The sequence below is a fragment of the Acyrthosiphon pisum genome, chromosome A3 (genome assembly GCF_005508785.2).
Source record: "Acyrthosiphon pisum isolate AL4f chromosome A3, pea_aphid_22Mar2018_4r6ur, whole genome shotgun sequence".
NCBI classification, from domain to species: Eukaryota; Metazoa; Arthropoda; class Insecta; order Hemiptera; family Aphididae; genus Acyrthosiphon; species Acyrthosiphon pisum.
The window spans coordinates 3,783,651-3,800,495 of record NC_042496.1 but is presented as its reverse complement, the minus strand read 5'-3'; the positions used below and the strand labels follow the sequence as shown (position 1 = coordinate 3,800,495).

The window sequence follows — 16,845 nt, the reverse complement described above, 5'->3', positions numbered from 1 at the left end:
ATTATCATATATTTATTTTTTTAAATTCGTATATACATATTCAACCTTTTCCGCCGTGTAGAAACTTACATATGTACCTTTTTCCGCAGTGTAGGAACTAACATACGTACCTGGTTTTTATCGTGTAGGAACTAACGTATGTAATTGTTTATCTGCTACTCTCGTGTAGGAACTTACTATTCCCCATTTCAGAGGGGGTCAGAACTCAGAACCCTAGAACCCTACCCCTGCGTGCGCCACTGAATATTATAATAAAAAAAAAAACCATAAACCATAATTAAATGATTTATCGTATTATTAAAGTAATTGGGTTGTTCATGTTACGCCTACACGTTAAAATCGAAATTTACGACGAAAGTTTGAGTTATTGTTTTGGTATGAATAGAATGATAGTACATATTATTACGAAATAAAAATCATTGGCAAGTGAAATTGAAAAAAAAATTCTAAAATTGTGTCAGCACATAATATAGGAAATTCTTTTTTGTCCAGCTATACAACATATAAGAAACGTAAAAGTTCACATAGAAATATCACATGGTTATTCCAATTAAACATGATGCACTTGTTGTTCGTGAAATTGCAGTAGTTATGATACTTATTATAATATATTTTCTTATGCAGTTCCGAAGTATAATAATATGATGCAGTTGTATAGTTATTATTAACCGGGGAAACAATGTATATCATGACTTAATATATTCAGTGTGATGAGAATATTTTATGGCATTATGCATTCTAATGACACAATAGTGTTTTATCAAAGAAATTTTATCAGCCTGCAGTTATTGTGTCTTACTATTTTAGTGTACCTATATTTATGAGAAAATGTTGAATAAAAATATTTTTAATGTGAATTTAAAATTAAAGATAATATGATTTGAAATTTAAAAAAAATACCAAGTACAAAAATTGAAAAAGAAAATATTATAAGTGTATAGGTAGCACGTTTAATGTACCACGCTGTTTAAATTTTTTATTGAAGTAGAACTTCTTTCTTGAGATGTGGATGGAAAAAAAAATCGTAACGAAAAATGAAACGACACGTTTGTTTATTTATTTATATATGTTCATTAATAAACAAAAATGTCTATAGTAAATTATATATTTTTTTATTGTATTGATTTTTCTCACTCTCTCCCTAATTCACTTATAATTTCACGGGCCCAATTACATATGAAAGAAGTTTTACACCCCCAGAGTGTAACTGTGGGGTCACACACTCTCTCACTTTTTTTAATTAACGGGGCTTAGGATTTATATACAATACCTATAGGTACATAGAATTGAAAAACCCACAAAATACGCGGCAAAAGAAATCAATGATATGCAAAATAATACGCTAAAAATTAAAAATATGGAAAATTAATTTTTTCAGGCACAAAACATTTAAATTCAACCACGTCACGAACTCACGACTTACGATCAACTGTGGTCGGATTTTCTATTTTGTATTATAATATCAGGTACACGTTTAAACATTATATATGTATGTACTTGGTTTTTTTTTTCATTCATGAAATATTAGTTTATGAATATTATTTATTAGGTGTACCCATATAACGGACTAAGAGGTTTTTATTTTCTTCAGCGTCATAAAATCTCTTTTTGTTATATTATATTATATTGTTGAAATAAAAAATTGTCTGTTTTTTACATGACATTGTGCCGTATTGCCATTATTCATAATAATATTATTATATTATTGTAAAGCTTCATACAGTGGTAAAAAGTTTAAAAAAATAGATCGCAAAGAACCCTCATCGCTTATATTTAACACTTAAGAATACGTATAGTTTAGTATATTGTATTTTTAATGTCTCTATCAATCGAGTTAAAATTTAAAATTCATGTTTTAGAGTGATTAAATACAAAGTTTGCCATGTTTTCATGACACCGATCAATTAACAACGTTTTTACATTTGAAATTAACCCACAACACGCTACTCTTTTGAATGTTTAATTCAAATACTATAAATGTGGCTAATAATTTAACTGTAAGCCTTTCGAAAATGTTATTCATCAATAAAAACGACACATATAACACAGTTTTTAAGTTACTGACCTCAGACATGCGGTATTGTTGTATTTTTGTTTGCTTCAATATTAAGCTTGATAGTGCCACAAACTTTATGTACCCTACTTATTAAGTCTAAAAAATGTTCAATTATAAGTCTAGCTATAAATAAATTTAGATTGCATATAATATCATAATAAATACGCTGAAGCCTATAAACCTTCATCCATATGCCCAGTCGGCCTTCCTTTCCAATACAATGATTTCATCATGCACTAGCTAGCTATATATATCTAAATATATATAATATACAAGCTTGTATATAACGCATAGTACCTCTTGAAGGGTCTATCTTTTTCGACGAGTAAATATAGCTTTCTTTGTGAACTTTTCTGCAGCGTTTATGTGAAACCAAAACGAAGCGTATTTAGTTGCAAAGCTCATTGCGTAGATTCGGGTCCAATAAGAACTATAACATTGTGTAATTATTTCAACACATGTTCGTGAATGTTCTAAATTGTACCTATATATTATTATACCAGTACGCTTGTTGAATGAGCAAGTTGAGAGGAAAAAAATATCACAAGTGTATCGATAGAACCAAACCGGGCAATAGAACTGATAAAAACACCATACTTAAAATATACAACGCAAGCAGAAATAAAAACATCAAATTCAATACAAAATCAAAATAAAGTACACGTGTGATCAAATAAACCTAAACTGGAAAAAATCTGAATTAAAAAGAATAATATTATACAATACCGAATCTGCACCAGAATAACACACGTGGTTTAGTCATGGCAAATGGAGCCCCTCCCAACCCTAACGATTGAACACACGGGTACTGACAGATTTCTGTTTACACACAGATTTTCTTGTCACGTTAAATACCAACGATTTAGGGACCAAACCCAGAAAACGTATTTTAGAATAACATGATATTATTAAAACATATAGTTAATTTTTCGACGTGCCTTATTTCCTATTTGGAAGAAAGTTTTTGTTTGATCAATAAAAAGCAAAATCGTATACAGCTGTATAATATAGCTTAAAGGCGTGGACCGGATGTATATAATACGCGTATACATGAAAACGCCTAAGTAAAGTTACATCGTTGTTGAAGATACTGATTTTAATTAATTAATTTACTTTAACGCGTTGGTATAGTAAGTTTGTGAAGAACCAACCTTAATAAATTTAGACATTATTACATACATTTAAGTGAACCGTTTAAAGTACCTACCTACCCATCGATTTTCGTTTGTACTCTCTACACGGCGGTGTACCTATATATTAAAAACTAAATCTCCACCAACTAATCCCCGAGTTAATTTTAATTGATTTTGTAAAAACCATGTACCTACGTATTTTAAACATAAGTTTAAATCTTACTTGTGAAAACAATTATAATAATTGTATATTAATTGTATGACGTGTGGATGTGTTTTTTATACATTATAATTATTAAACTAAATAGATAGATTGCGCAAAGTGTTTTACAATTATTATAATATTTTTCGAAGTTGTATAATCATATTATAATAATCACACATGATAATTTAATAACGTAAATTTATATTTTTATCGTTAAAACGGTATCACTTTTACTATAATAATATACGTTTTGAATTAGCTAGACAAATATAAATTTTAATACAAGCCCAATTATATTTTGTCGTAACGTGTAATTTTTGCGAAATTTTCCTCCTTATTTTAAATATTATTTTGAAAGTACATATTTATCATAAATCGATTACCATATTATAAATACAACGGTGAGAGAGCATATTATATTATGGTGTGTGTGTGTTTTTTTTTCACATAGGTACCTCAAAAACTACTATCTGAGTACCTACTTTTATTTGAGCTCGATCAAGTTATTCGTAATACTATAGAAATTATTAAGATACGCTTTATACATGCGTCTCTGAACTGTAAAATATAAAAATATGACATTCATAAATTGTATATTATTAAAATTTTTTTATTTCGTATAGACGTATATAATGCGTATATTGGAAATAGGTACAAACGAAAAAACACTTTAACAACGCCAAGTACCAAGTACTTTACGTCTTGTGATCTACTTTTAATATTAAATGTCAAATGTATTTTATTGCATATTATTATTATTATTTATACAGTAGCGTGTTGAGAACGGAAAATAGAAACATGACTGTATTATATTATTATTATACAAGTCGACCGTTTTATTTCATAAAAAATAAAACTAAATCCTTAGGTTTTGTTTGTGCCTACATATACCTACATTGTTTGAAATTCGCTACAAAACACTTTCTATATCGACAACTACGGTTTATAATAATCCACGATCGTTTTCGTAACAATAGGACATACATAGGTATTAATTAATTTATGAAACTTTTCTTAGATACGCATTATTATATTATTGAGCAACCCATTAAGCAAAACCAGGTAAGTATTTATTATTTTAGCGTGGGCGTGCGTACCCGGTGGATATTGTAGAGGATAAGACGTATTAACAATTTTCGTCGGATTAACCAAATTATTATTTCAGACGTTTAATAGATATACGCGTCATATATGCATATAATATTATTATATACACTTCTCACTAGAAAGTGTGATGACGTCTATGTATAAGGAGTACGCGAAAAATTGTGTTCGTTTAGGGTCATGCATCGGTTCAATCTAGTGGAGAACATAATATTAAGGACTTTAATATTATTCGTTTTTGTATACGCACGTCGGACTTGCCCGTTGTATAATATTATTATACTGAATCGAACTAGGTACGGTAATTTATTAGTCAGTGCGTCGTAATATATTATGAATTGAATAAATTTTAAATTGCAATTTATAAAAAAAATATATATATATTATGATATTATTTGGAAAATCTCCTGATTACATAGCTGTTGTTAACGCGTCTAAACTAAAATAATAATTTAAGGTTACTATTCGTTTTACAAGTCATAATACTATTATGTTTAGTAGCCGGTACCTATCGTAAGTGTGTTTTTTTTTGTAAAAAGCGTGAATATAAAAAAAGAATAGATCATTGAAAATTCAAACTTTCAAATCGTTAAACAACAAATAATAGGTAATCGTTGGGGCGCGTGTAGGTATACATTTGTTAAGTAATATAATTGTATTTGTTTATCATACAGTAGATTGCATCGACATTTGTTTATTGAATTATTTTTAATGGGAAATAAAAAAAAAAATAAAATAAAATAAAGTGGGCGGCCATCGGAGTGGGCGAATAGTCGATTTCATCACGCGATAAAATTAAATAGGAAAATGAGTTATGCGAAACATTTTGTCGCAAATCTCGGCGTATACAAAACCATTACAGTTGTGTTTTGATTCGGACGATTGAAGTTATACATTGTTAATTGATAGGTAACATTACGCGTTTCGATAAGTGTTGGTCAAGTTGATTAAGTTGGTTGAGTTGTTATGATAGGTTTATAAAATTTCGAACGATCGCGTTTAACATATTATGCATCGAGACAGTGTTGCCGCAGGGAATCATCACCTCGCGCATTTGCATTCATTTTTGGATTTGCGAATTATTTCAATCGGATGATATAATATTATTATATTACGATAATATTAAATTGTTGCTTTTAAATGTTGGTTCCTCGATAACTTTTTTGGATTACGATTCATAAAATATCTCTTTCGACCGAAAATACTATACTGCTTTTAGTATAACGGTATCGCCCGAAATCCATTGCATATAAATCAAATTAAAAAATGTTTGGGGTTATTTCGGTATAGACCGGGTTTAAAAAAAAGCGTTTATAACAATATCATCGCGTATAATAGTGGTCGAATAACAATATTTCAAAGAACCAATACATTATTAGGTACTCAATAAAGCACGCCCGAAATGCGTTGTACATATTTTGCAAACGGATAAAAACAAATTCAAAAAAATGTTTGCGGCCATTTCGGTGGACCGTGCTTAGAAAAATTGTCTATGTAAAAACAGTATCCTATACATAGGTACGCAGTGGTCGAATAAAATTTCAAAAGAACCGTTTGATAGATCTTCGACCGCCTTCTTTTATATACCTACGTGGCGTATAAATCGCGACATACAGAACAACAGTAATGTTTTGTTTCAGACGATTAAATATTATATTGTTAATTAATAGGTAATATTACACGTTTCAATAAGTGGTGACGTAGTTGGTTGAGTTTTTATAATAGGTTTATAGAATTTTTAACGGTCGCTTTAAATGTGCAACAGGAGTCCGGACAGTGTTGTTGCTGGGAATCACCTCGAATTTGCATTAATGTTTGGGTTGGCAAATTTCAATCGGATACTATAATATTGTATTATGACAACATTAAATTGTTGCTTTTAAATACCTATTGGTTTCTCGATGACTTTTTTGGATTATGATTTATAAAATATCTCATTCGATCAAAAATATATTATACTTGTAATATAATTGTAGCGCCCGAAATTCATTGCATATAAATTATTTTTTTAACGGACAAAATCAAATAAAAAAATGATTGCGTCTATATAACAATATCATCGTATAGTAGTGGCTGAATAATATTTAATCATAATTTAATAACAATATTTCAGAGAACCAATACGCTACTATACCTACTCAGTCCAGCGGCCTAAATTCGTTGTATACATTTTGTAGACGGACAAAAACAAATTCAAAAATGTTTGCGGCCATTTCGTTGGACTGCGCTCAAAAAAAAGTTGGATGTGTAATAACAGTATCGTATATATATATAGGTAGGTAGTGGTCGAAAAAAATTTCTCGAGAACCGTTTGATAATAACATATAGGTACCTATCTATATATTCGACCGAGTTTTTTTTTATATACCTAGGTACACCACTTAATTGAATGTTTAACGATATAAACTAATTAAATCAAAAGTATCAATATGCATAGTACGTTTAAACGCGCCAAGATTAGGCAACGTCCATACAATTATAACACATAATGATATAATACCGTACACTAGTATTTAGTAGGTATATTCGCTGGAAGGCCCTTTGCGTGTATCGAGTCTATTATTATTATTATTATTATTATTACTATAAAACACGACGACGACAATCTGAAGGTCTGTGTTGCATTATCAGATATTTTTAATAAAATATTACACAACCGATCTAATTGAATAAAATGAAAATTTTCTGGTCCGCTTTTACACAATACAATGTTATAAAAATAATAATATTATGATACAGCGCGCCGACGAAAACAATCACAATGACTTTATTATTATTATTATAATGAATTGGCCGACTCGCATATGCGCGTAAATCCATTAAAATTTCAGGGGGGGGGCGACTTCCATCCCACAAAACTAAAAATATGTCTGTTTTTTTTTGGGGAGGAGGCTTTATGGGATATTTGGGTGTCTGACATCCCCCAATGATTTCCGCCTACGAAGACGTGCCTACGTTCGATCGACTGCGCTTACCTTGGTGGTCGATTTCGGATACGATTTGCTTCACAGTTCCGGCGTCGGTAGCATGACCCAACATGTCCAAAATGATGTTGATGTTGGCGCACGTAATTTTGCCATTTTTCTCAGTGTCGAACGTGTCGAAACCCTTTCTCAAAACTTAATACGATACACACGCCATTAATAAAAACACTTGAAAAGATCAATAACCGTATCGTCGTTACCTTTCAATTGATCTTTGCTCAACGTTATGGCTTCAGAGAGGTCTTGGGGTTCGGGGACCGGGTCCATCCACGACTATAATAATAATATATGTTATATAAAATTTATAATAGGTACACGACGATTTAATATTATTATACACATCGTCGTTGTTTTCATTATAAATTCGATCGTCGGTGAATCGTCGATGTGTATCGAACTATTATATAAACGACGGCGACTAACTTTTATTTGTCGTTCAGAATAATATTAATCAATATAGAAGTATCTGAAGAGATGACTTACCATGTCTGATGTTTTCGTTCGGGTCGCTGTGGTATGATAAAATAATGAAATACGTCGAACGATGTGCGACGGACAATCGTCTGAATCTGTGCCCGACGAAAGCTTTGAGGTAACAATGGCGCACAAACGTCCGAGTGTACGAGACAAGACGATTTATTTATAGTATTAATTTACCTTTCAATACGTATAAATGACATGAAGCCAATTAAAACTCAATTGATTTTATCGAACTGCAAAGACATTTTTAGCGCCGATTTTTCGAGTGGGGGCACATATATTTTTACATCCATCTGGTGCGCCATTTCATTAGTAGGCCAACTCGAGATTATTTTTATTCGAGAAAAACAATACGCGCATAATTATCAGACGTTAGTAATTAATATATTTCATAAATACATATTAAATATTATATACAACTATCTATACTTTGTCAACAATATAAACAATTATAAATACAAACTGAAGTTTTTAAAATTTAATTTTAACATTATAATAAGAACAATCGGAATGTGTTATATTATGTCATAATATATTATAATAAATCTCGCCGATAATAATATGATTTGCGTATAGTATAAGTATTCAAAACAAGTATTATTTATTATCCGACATTGCATCGTTAAGAAAATTCAAATTATAGCTATTATAGTATGCGTATTTCCATAGTCACTGCAGCGTACGTATGTCGTTTAATTTGAACGAAATTTTTTTATCACACGAAGTTTTTTTCAAAACAATTTTTAATTAATCCTACCCGGGTTCTAGATAACGTACTTTTAAAATTAAAAGGTTTTCGTGTAAAGTTTTTTGGTATGAATTCGTACGAAGATTATATCTATCAAATTATAATTTTTTGATTTTATCATTCAAATTAGTATGTTGTTCAGCCTCTTAATCACGAACTATTCGTAGGTACCTACGTCAACGTTATATTATATTTTTATAATACATATTGTTTTATGGAAGTAATTAATTTCATAATAAACAATATAGGTAAGGCTATATTATAATATACCTATTATAAGATCATAAAATATTAATTTTTTTATTAAATTAAATTTGTTTTTGATATTATAAAAAAAACATTAACTTTGATGACTATGATAATTTATTATTATTATATTTCTCATTAATTGTAATTTTTAGCGTGGTACCGATATGAAGGATAATCGTATCTTTTTGAGATTGTATTTAACCACTACATAATCGAATCCTTAACCGTATACCTAGCCTAAATGTAAGCACGTCTTACATATTATATAACCATCAACCATGTTTAAAAGTGATAACTCTGTTACCGAATAAATCATCTTTAATATAGTAATTAGGCTGTGTAGGTAAACACATTATAGAGACATAGAGTAATATTATAAACTATAAAGTAATATTCTATTGCCGGTTTGCACGAACAATCACTAAACATTTAACGAATTAACAGTGATCTAATGGTCCCTTAAACATGATTTAGTGGTCCATTAAATTAATACATTTTTCATGCAACCCAGCATAATAATATTATGACTATGGTATATAGGTACTTATTATTTAACATAATAACTATCTATCCTCCATTACAAACAAATTGTATTTATATCGCTCGTAAGATTATAATTTACAAGACAATTTATTTGACCGTAATAGTTTAATTTATTTACCTATTATGTTTAACATAACATCATACTGCTATGTTAATAAATATATAAAAATATTTTCTTTTTATAAGGATTTTTTTTTAAAAAAAAAGAAAGAGGAAACTATTCATAAAAATTATTTTACATATTGGTATACAATATATATTTATTTATTTATTAAATATAATATGTAAATATGTGACAATAATAATATGTATATAACGTGTACATATTATATTATATTATAGAATAATGTAAATATTACATATTATTATGTTAACGCATCTTGTAAATCCGTATTTTTATGCTAAATCCATTGAAAACTTTTTTGAATGCCCGGCTTGCACCAAGTACGGGATGGGATTGGATAGCGAATTTATACTTATTTTATATTAGCATATTATTACTTGTTCCAACAGATTTTCGCTTCTGCCAGCCGAGATTACAAAGCTGTGAAGGATATTCGGCGCGTATAGTTAAAAAAATATATGTACACATAATATATATAATATTGTATATTCATACTTATCTGCTGAAAAATAAAAAAACCGTCCGCGACGAGAACGGTTGCCAAAACATCGTAAATTACAGTGCCGGATATCCGGATGAAACTTCCGGATGCCATTTCTCGTGCTACAGTGGTTAATTCCCTCTGCCACCGTATCGCGCGAGAAGGGACCGGCTTTAAACATTTTTTCGGTTGTTTTCTTTTTTTTGTTAATTATCGGCACCAGCAGATAACCGTATATAGTCCGTAATGACTTGGGATATTTCCTTTCTGCCCATACGTTTGCTGCCCCCGATAAATCATTCTGTCGCATCCCCGTTTCAACAGTTATTTATTATATATTATCCTAATTATTATTATCAGCATCAGTGGTTCAAAGCATTTTTTCTGCGACGCAGGGCCGGATCGGGTGCGGTCTCGACCCTCCGAGAAATATTTCAACCTATAATTCGCTATATAGTGGCCCATACTTTAATATCATGATAATGATACCCGATCACAATATATTTTGTCGATGAAATAGGATATAACCATATTATCTTATAAATTAGGTTTTATTTGCCTAATATATTACCTAATATTAGGTGGGTATGTCGCTTGTTTATAAAATAAAAAAAGTGGACATTTGAGATTTATCGCATGCTTGATTAGGTATAATATGGTCTGGTCCTTGAGTTAATAATATTATGATGGTGAATAACCGCTATATATATATATATTCGATTTGTATTTCCATCGATGGTGAGTATATGTTAAATATTGCTTCAACTTAAATGTTTCAACTCTATGTACCTATATAGGTATTATTGAAAAGCGATCGCTACGAAAATAAAAATATGTAGCTGCGTAATGTCGTATTATATCATTAAGAAATACTAGTAGTGACATTATCAATGTGTGAAAAGTCTGTAAAAAAACTGTATGTGTACCAAAAAAATAGAAGATGATACGTATTGATCTATAATAATTATACAATCATCCAATTAAGTATTCATAATTTGCATCATACATTTTTTGTATGTATTCAAAATCGTAACGAAATAAATCATTACAACATAATACATATTCTACGATGTACAAGACATTTAGACATAATATAATAATCCTATACAAATAACACAATGAGGGACTTACTGTTTTGATAATTTTAATAATGAGCTATGGGGAAGGGAGACGAGCTCGAGATAATAATTTAAATTGATGCCATTGTATTGGATGAAAAAGAAATGCATAAAAAATACATTTTTTTTACTATAAATATTATACTTAAAATGTATTTATAAGTCTCAATTATTAAATTATATTACATAAATATTGGTACGCCATAATATTATACTATAAAGACTTTGAGAGATTAAAAAAAAACACGATGATAAGCTTTGTAAAATAAATTGTATTATTTAAATATAATAGGTAAAACACTGAACACTTTAAACCATATATATATATATATATATGTACTCGTACCAAAGTTAATATTTTCAATTGCTATTGATAATTTATTCAATTGACTATGTTTTCAAAATGGCGCGAGTTGATAAAAAACGCGGTAAGTTCAACGCGGTTAGTTTGATGAAAAAATAAAAATATAATATAGGTATATTATATACCTACGCATACTATAAAATTAATTCGTAATAAGCTTGTACGAAGTCCGCGACGGACTCGTCGTGCTTGTTATTTAGCATAGGTAGGTCGTAGGTACCTACCCAAAGTTTCAGAGGCTTTCATTAAACTTGTAATGGCTGCTTAAGTAGGTATTCTACGCGGGTATGGTAATTTGAAAAGTATCCTCCGACCCCTCGTCGGCTTCTCGTCGGATCAAGTTTCATAAACTCCGCCGATCATCTCATATACAATTTCGCGTGCACTTATCACACACACGCGCACACGCACAAAGCGCATACTCTTAACTCCCAGGCAACTTTTAATGGTGACCTAATCGAGTTCCAATTGAACGACTATAATAATAATAATATTATGTATAATGTATCGAATGTCTGTATATTATATAGAACTGTTGTGCCTACGCGAACTGCGAGAAAAAAACTATAGGTACAAGTATATATTATATACCTACGGGCTACGGCCGAGGTGCGGGTTAACAATAACGCCCATTCGAAATCGGATAAAACTTTTAATCCGATAAACTTTGTAAGTATATTTTATTCTATTATCGTGCGTCTAACCTAGGTGGTCTCTGTCCGATGGCGTTGTTTTTAAAGTACATAATAATGTAACGAATTTAGTATAGGCATATATATATATAGGTATACCGCGGTTCGTTCGTGTATCGCGCGTAGTATACCACGCCGGATTATACCTATGTTTAAAGTCTTTAACGATACTGCTGTAACGCCGATAATGTTAATCCGTCTTGAGGACGATAAAGCGAATTTATTTGGTATATTATTATTATTGTTATTATTATGCGACACGCGTTGAATTCAAATCGCGAGTAATTAAACGGATTGCTGTGTGTGGTATTTTATTATTATATTATAGCGGCAGAGCGGAAATATTATCATACGCGATCGTCCAAACTACTATTTAGTTGTAGTTATTGAAGTAATTGGTTTCTCGATACCTAGGTTTCTCGTTATCTAGGTCCCTGTCTGACAGTGGCGCAAATAGGAAAAATGTTGAGGGAGGGCTCAAGCCCCAACACATTTTTTTTTAAACTATACTTTATAGGTACATACCTTTAAGAATGGTATACTATTACTTTTTGACGGGGCTTTGAGTGATTTTAGGGGAGCTAAGCCCCCCTAAGCCCCCCTATTTGCGCCACTGCTGTCCAATGGCGTTGTTTTTAAACTACATGATATAACGAATTTCGTATATATATATATATAGATTACATAGGTATACCGCGGTCCGTACATGTATCGCATTGTATACCACGCCGGATTATACCTACGGTTAAAGTCTTTAACGATAGGTACTGCAGCTGTAACGCCGGTAATGTTTATCCGTCTTGAGGACGATCGAAATAAAGCGAATTCATTTAGTATACTATAGCTGATCCCGTGCACTACGTTGTCTATTAAAATTGCCAACTCTATATGAATTATATGTTTTACATATTATGACATGGCAACCATTTATATACAAAAAATTCCATCGGAAATCTCAAAATCCTTGTTTGAGCACCTCCCGGGGTTGTCCTCTCCCTTTTTAAATTAGCCTATCTTCTACCCGGTGTTATTAATCTATGTATATATATAAAAATAGCTGATCCCGCGTGCACTTCGTTGCCCATTGAATATGCCAACTCTACATGATAAAATATGTTTTACATATTACGCCATGGCAACCATTTATATACAAAAAAATTCAATGGAAAATCTCAAGAAATGGTTGTCGTGGCAATATGGACACACACGCAGACGAAAATCTCAAAATAATATAAAAATGGTTGCCACGGTATAATATGGACACACAGACACACATACAGACATAATATATTCATTTTTATATATTTAGATAGATTATTATATGACACGCGTTGAGTTCAAATCGCGAGTAATTAAACGGATCGCTGTGTGTGGTATTATATTATATTATTATATTATAGCGGCAGAGCGGAAATATTATCATACGCGATCGTTCTAACTACTATTTGATAGCTGTAGTTATTGAAGTAATTGGTCTCTCGTTACGAGTATATCAAACCTAGGTCTCTAATAATATAACGAATTTCATATAGGCATTTATGTATAGATCGTATAAAGGTATACCACGGTCCATTCATATGTATCGCGTAGAATACCACGCCGGGTTGTGTACGGTTAAAGTCTTTGACGATACTGCTGTTACGCCGATAATGTCAATCTTGAGGACGATAAAGCGAATTTATTTAGTATAATATTATTATACGATAAGCGTTGAATTCAAATCGCGAGCAATTAAACGGATCGCTGTGCGTTATTATATTATATTATAGCGACAGAGCGGAAATAATATTATCATACGCGATCGTCCTAACTACTATTTTATAGCGTTGTAGTTATTGATGTAATTGGTTTCTCGTTACACACCGACGCGGTTATTACGAATGTGTGGAAAACTTGTGCTCTAATAGTTTGGGAATGCAAACGAACTAGCTATATACTTTGGATCGATCGCATACATGTATATATACGACCCACAGCCCTGCACGTTTCCGGAAACTATATAACGCGATTTCACAGCGGAATTTTCGTTTCGCGAAAACTTTGGTTGTTTATAATATCAAAAGCCAAATTGAAAATGTTTGCAAATATATTTTGACAATATAAACTATTGATTACAGCAACAATGTTGGCGCGCGCGACGTTTTGCGGCTATTGAGCTGTAATCACGATTATGTTATAGGCATTGAAGACCTAATAATAATTGCCTACCTACCGTTTAGGTGCCAAAGTTTTTATATATTTAAGTCGAATTCAAATTCATTTTAACCTCTTCTCTTTTTTGCTAACCTTTGTTATATTATTGGGTAGGTGTACGCGAGAGATGATTTTATCGTTACTTAGGTAGGTATCTATGATATTATATTATAATGGACATTACAAAAATTGTGTATTTTTACGTTATTTGCCAAACTGATTACAAACAATACGAATTTCGCAACGTCAAATAAACAATTCTGTTATTGTTTACACTTTTCAAAATAAAACACTCAAAATATTATTTGGTCAAAAAAAATAAACTACGTTAACATTTAATTAACATAACAATTTTTAAGTTTAAAAATGTTGATGAATTGATAACTAAATACATTTTCAGATTTTGTTGATTTTTTCGCTTACATTTTTATCGAGCATCCGCCTTTTATTTACCGTTTTTAAGTAGATTCTTCCGTTTAAGTTTTTTAAATTATGTATCACGTTGACACGAATTATTATTACGAACTTAAGTTAAACATTACATCGTATTACCATATTTTCTAAACAATTGGTTCGTACAATTATATCGATATTATGCTTAGTGTTTACGGCTTATAATAGTACAACGAACAGTCGTTATGTAATCGATTTTATTTTTATTCTCCATATAAATTATATGTTTATAAAAGTTGAATAATATAATATTGTCAAGCCCTGTTGACGTAGATTTAAAATCATTCGTACAAAAAAATATTTGCCTAAAACTGTTATTGCTATAATCTAAATAATTTACCTACGTGCGGCATACCTATAATACAAATGATTATTATTATAAATTACAATGTTTTGGACAAACAGAATGGACAGCGCGGACTAGCGGTGACTAAAAATAATATCATGACGATTGCAAAAACGTTGGATTAACTTACATGGTTAATAAATCAAAAACATGACTGAACCCATAACAATGTCGATTTGTATAATACTCTATTACTCTAAAGTCGAAAGTCGAAGGTCATTCGTAATGCGCACCTATATTATATTGTTTGGAATCGGAGGAATAATGCGGAGTTGGTGGTAAAACGACACGAGTTAATTTTAATGTAATAACTTTATCAAATTAGAGTCTATTCAATATTCGATAATAGTACATATTATAATACGATTAAATTGCGTTATTCAATGTGTACGGTTCGACGGTTAAATAAAAAAGAACTGTCTCCTAAACCAGTGGTCCTCAACCTTTTTCCAAGTCGATACCCAAACTCAAATCCAAATAAATGGCGGCACACTATAAATTACAAGGACAAATCGTGTTATAATAAAATTTAAATCTCAAAAAAATAATATTATAATAATATTATAGTCAACAAATTGCAGTACTTGGTGACACGCCGGTTGAGAACCATTGCAGCTCTAAGGTGTATTGTATTGAAACTAAAAGTTTTTATTTTTTAGATGACAAAGGTATTACGTAAGTATAATAACCGGTGTACGTATGCCACGCAATGATAAATCTATGTACATATTTTATAGGAAACAAAATCAGTAAATTAAGTGTTTAAATATCAAGAACTAAAACTTACAAGAAAAATATTTTAAATGTTGTTACACAACAAATAATAATTGTTTTCCTGTATCTCTGTAAACAAACCAAGCGATCACACAAATTGTTTCGACTTTTTATTTTATAAATTTATTATCCTCACCTCACTTCTACACGATATAATATATACCATTATGGATTTTTGCAATCGACAGACATACATTGTTCGACATTTGAAGGAATAACCATTTGTACTATACCAACATAACATTATGCGAGTGAGTAAGTACCACTAAGACGAGAAAATCAACAGCCACCGCAGTATTTAACACACACCGAGCTCCTTCGTATCAATTGTATAACGGGATCTAAAAATAAAACATGATCTTTTTAAGTAAATTGACTATAAAGAAATACAATACGACGCGCACACAATGATTCGTTTGACATGTTATAATAACTATATTGTAATGACGTATCGATTTGCTTCAATTTTCAATATTATTACAATATCCGTTTGAATTATTAGTAAAAAATACCAGAAATTATATCGTAAAAATATGATGTTTATTATAGACCATAAATCAAATTATGCTTGCTATAATTATTGATTTTATATTTGATACCTATCATTTATATCCATATATTAATCTACAATATTATGGTTGTACTATCATAAATAATGTGGTAATAACTGCAGTGTGGGCAAATCTTTCGCGCCTTAAGAATTTGGCATGCGATTAAGAATTTGAAAAAGTACACACACACGCATAGACGTTTGAACGGTATGGAATCTTTTAACCGACACTATATATGGCGCACGTG

General features: G+C 30.7%; 1 protein-coding gene across 1 annotated transcript in view; it reads right to left on the bottom strand.

Moving 5' to 3' along the window:
• Positions 1-8,129, bottom strand: part of LOC100168346 (troponin C) — a 15,288-nt gene extending 7,159 nt beyond the window's left edge. The window contains exons 1-3 of the mRNA XM_001942639.5: positions 7,966-8,129; positions 7,683-7,755; positions 7,474-7,617 (exon numbers count right to left, since the gene is read on the bottom strand). Of these exons, the coding sequence (XP_001942674.1) occupies positions 7,474-7,617; positions 7,683-7,755; positions 7,966-7,968 (220 nt within the window). The 5' untranslated portion in view covers positions 7,969-8,129. The remainder of the gene's footprint in view (positions 1-7,473; positions 7,618-7,682; positions 7,756-7,965) is intronic.
• Positions 8,130-16,845: the final 8,716 nt, after the last annotated feature.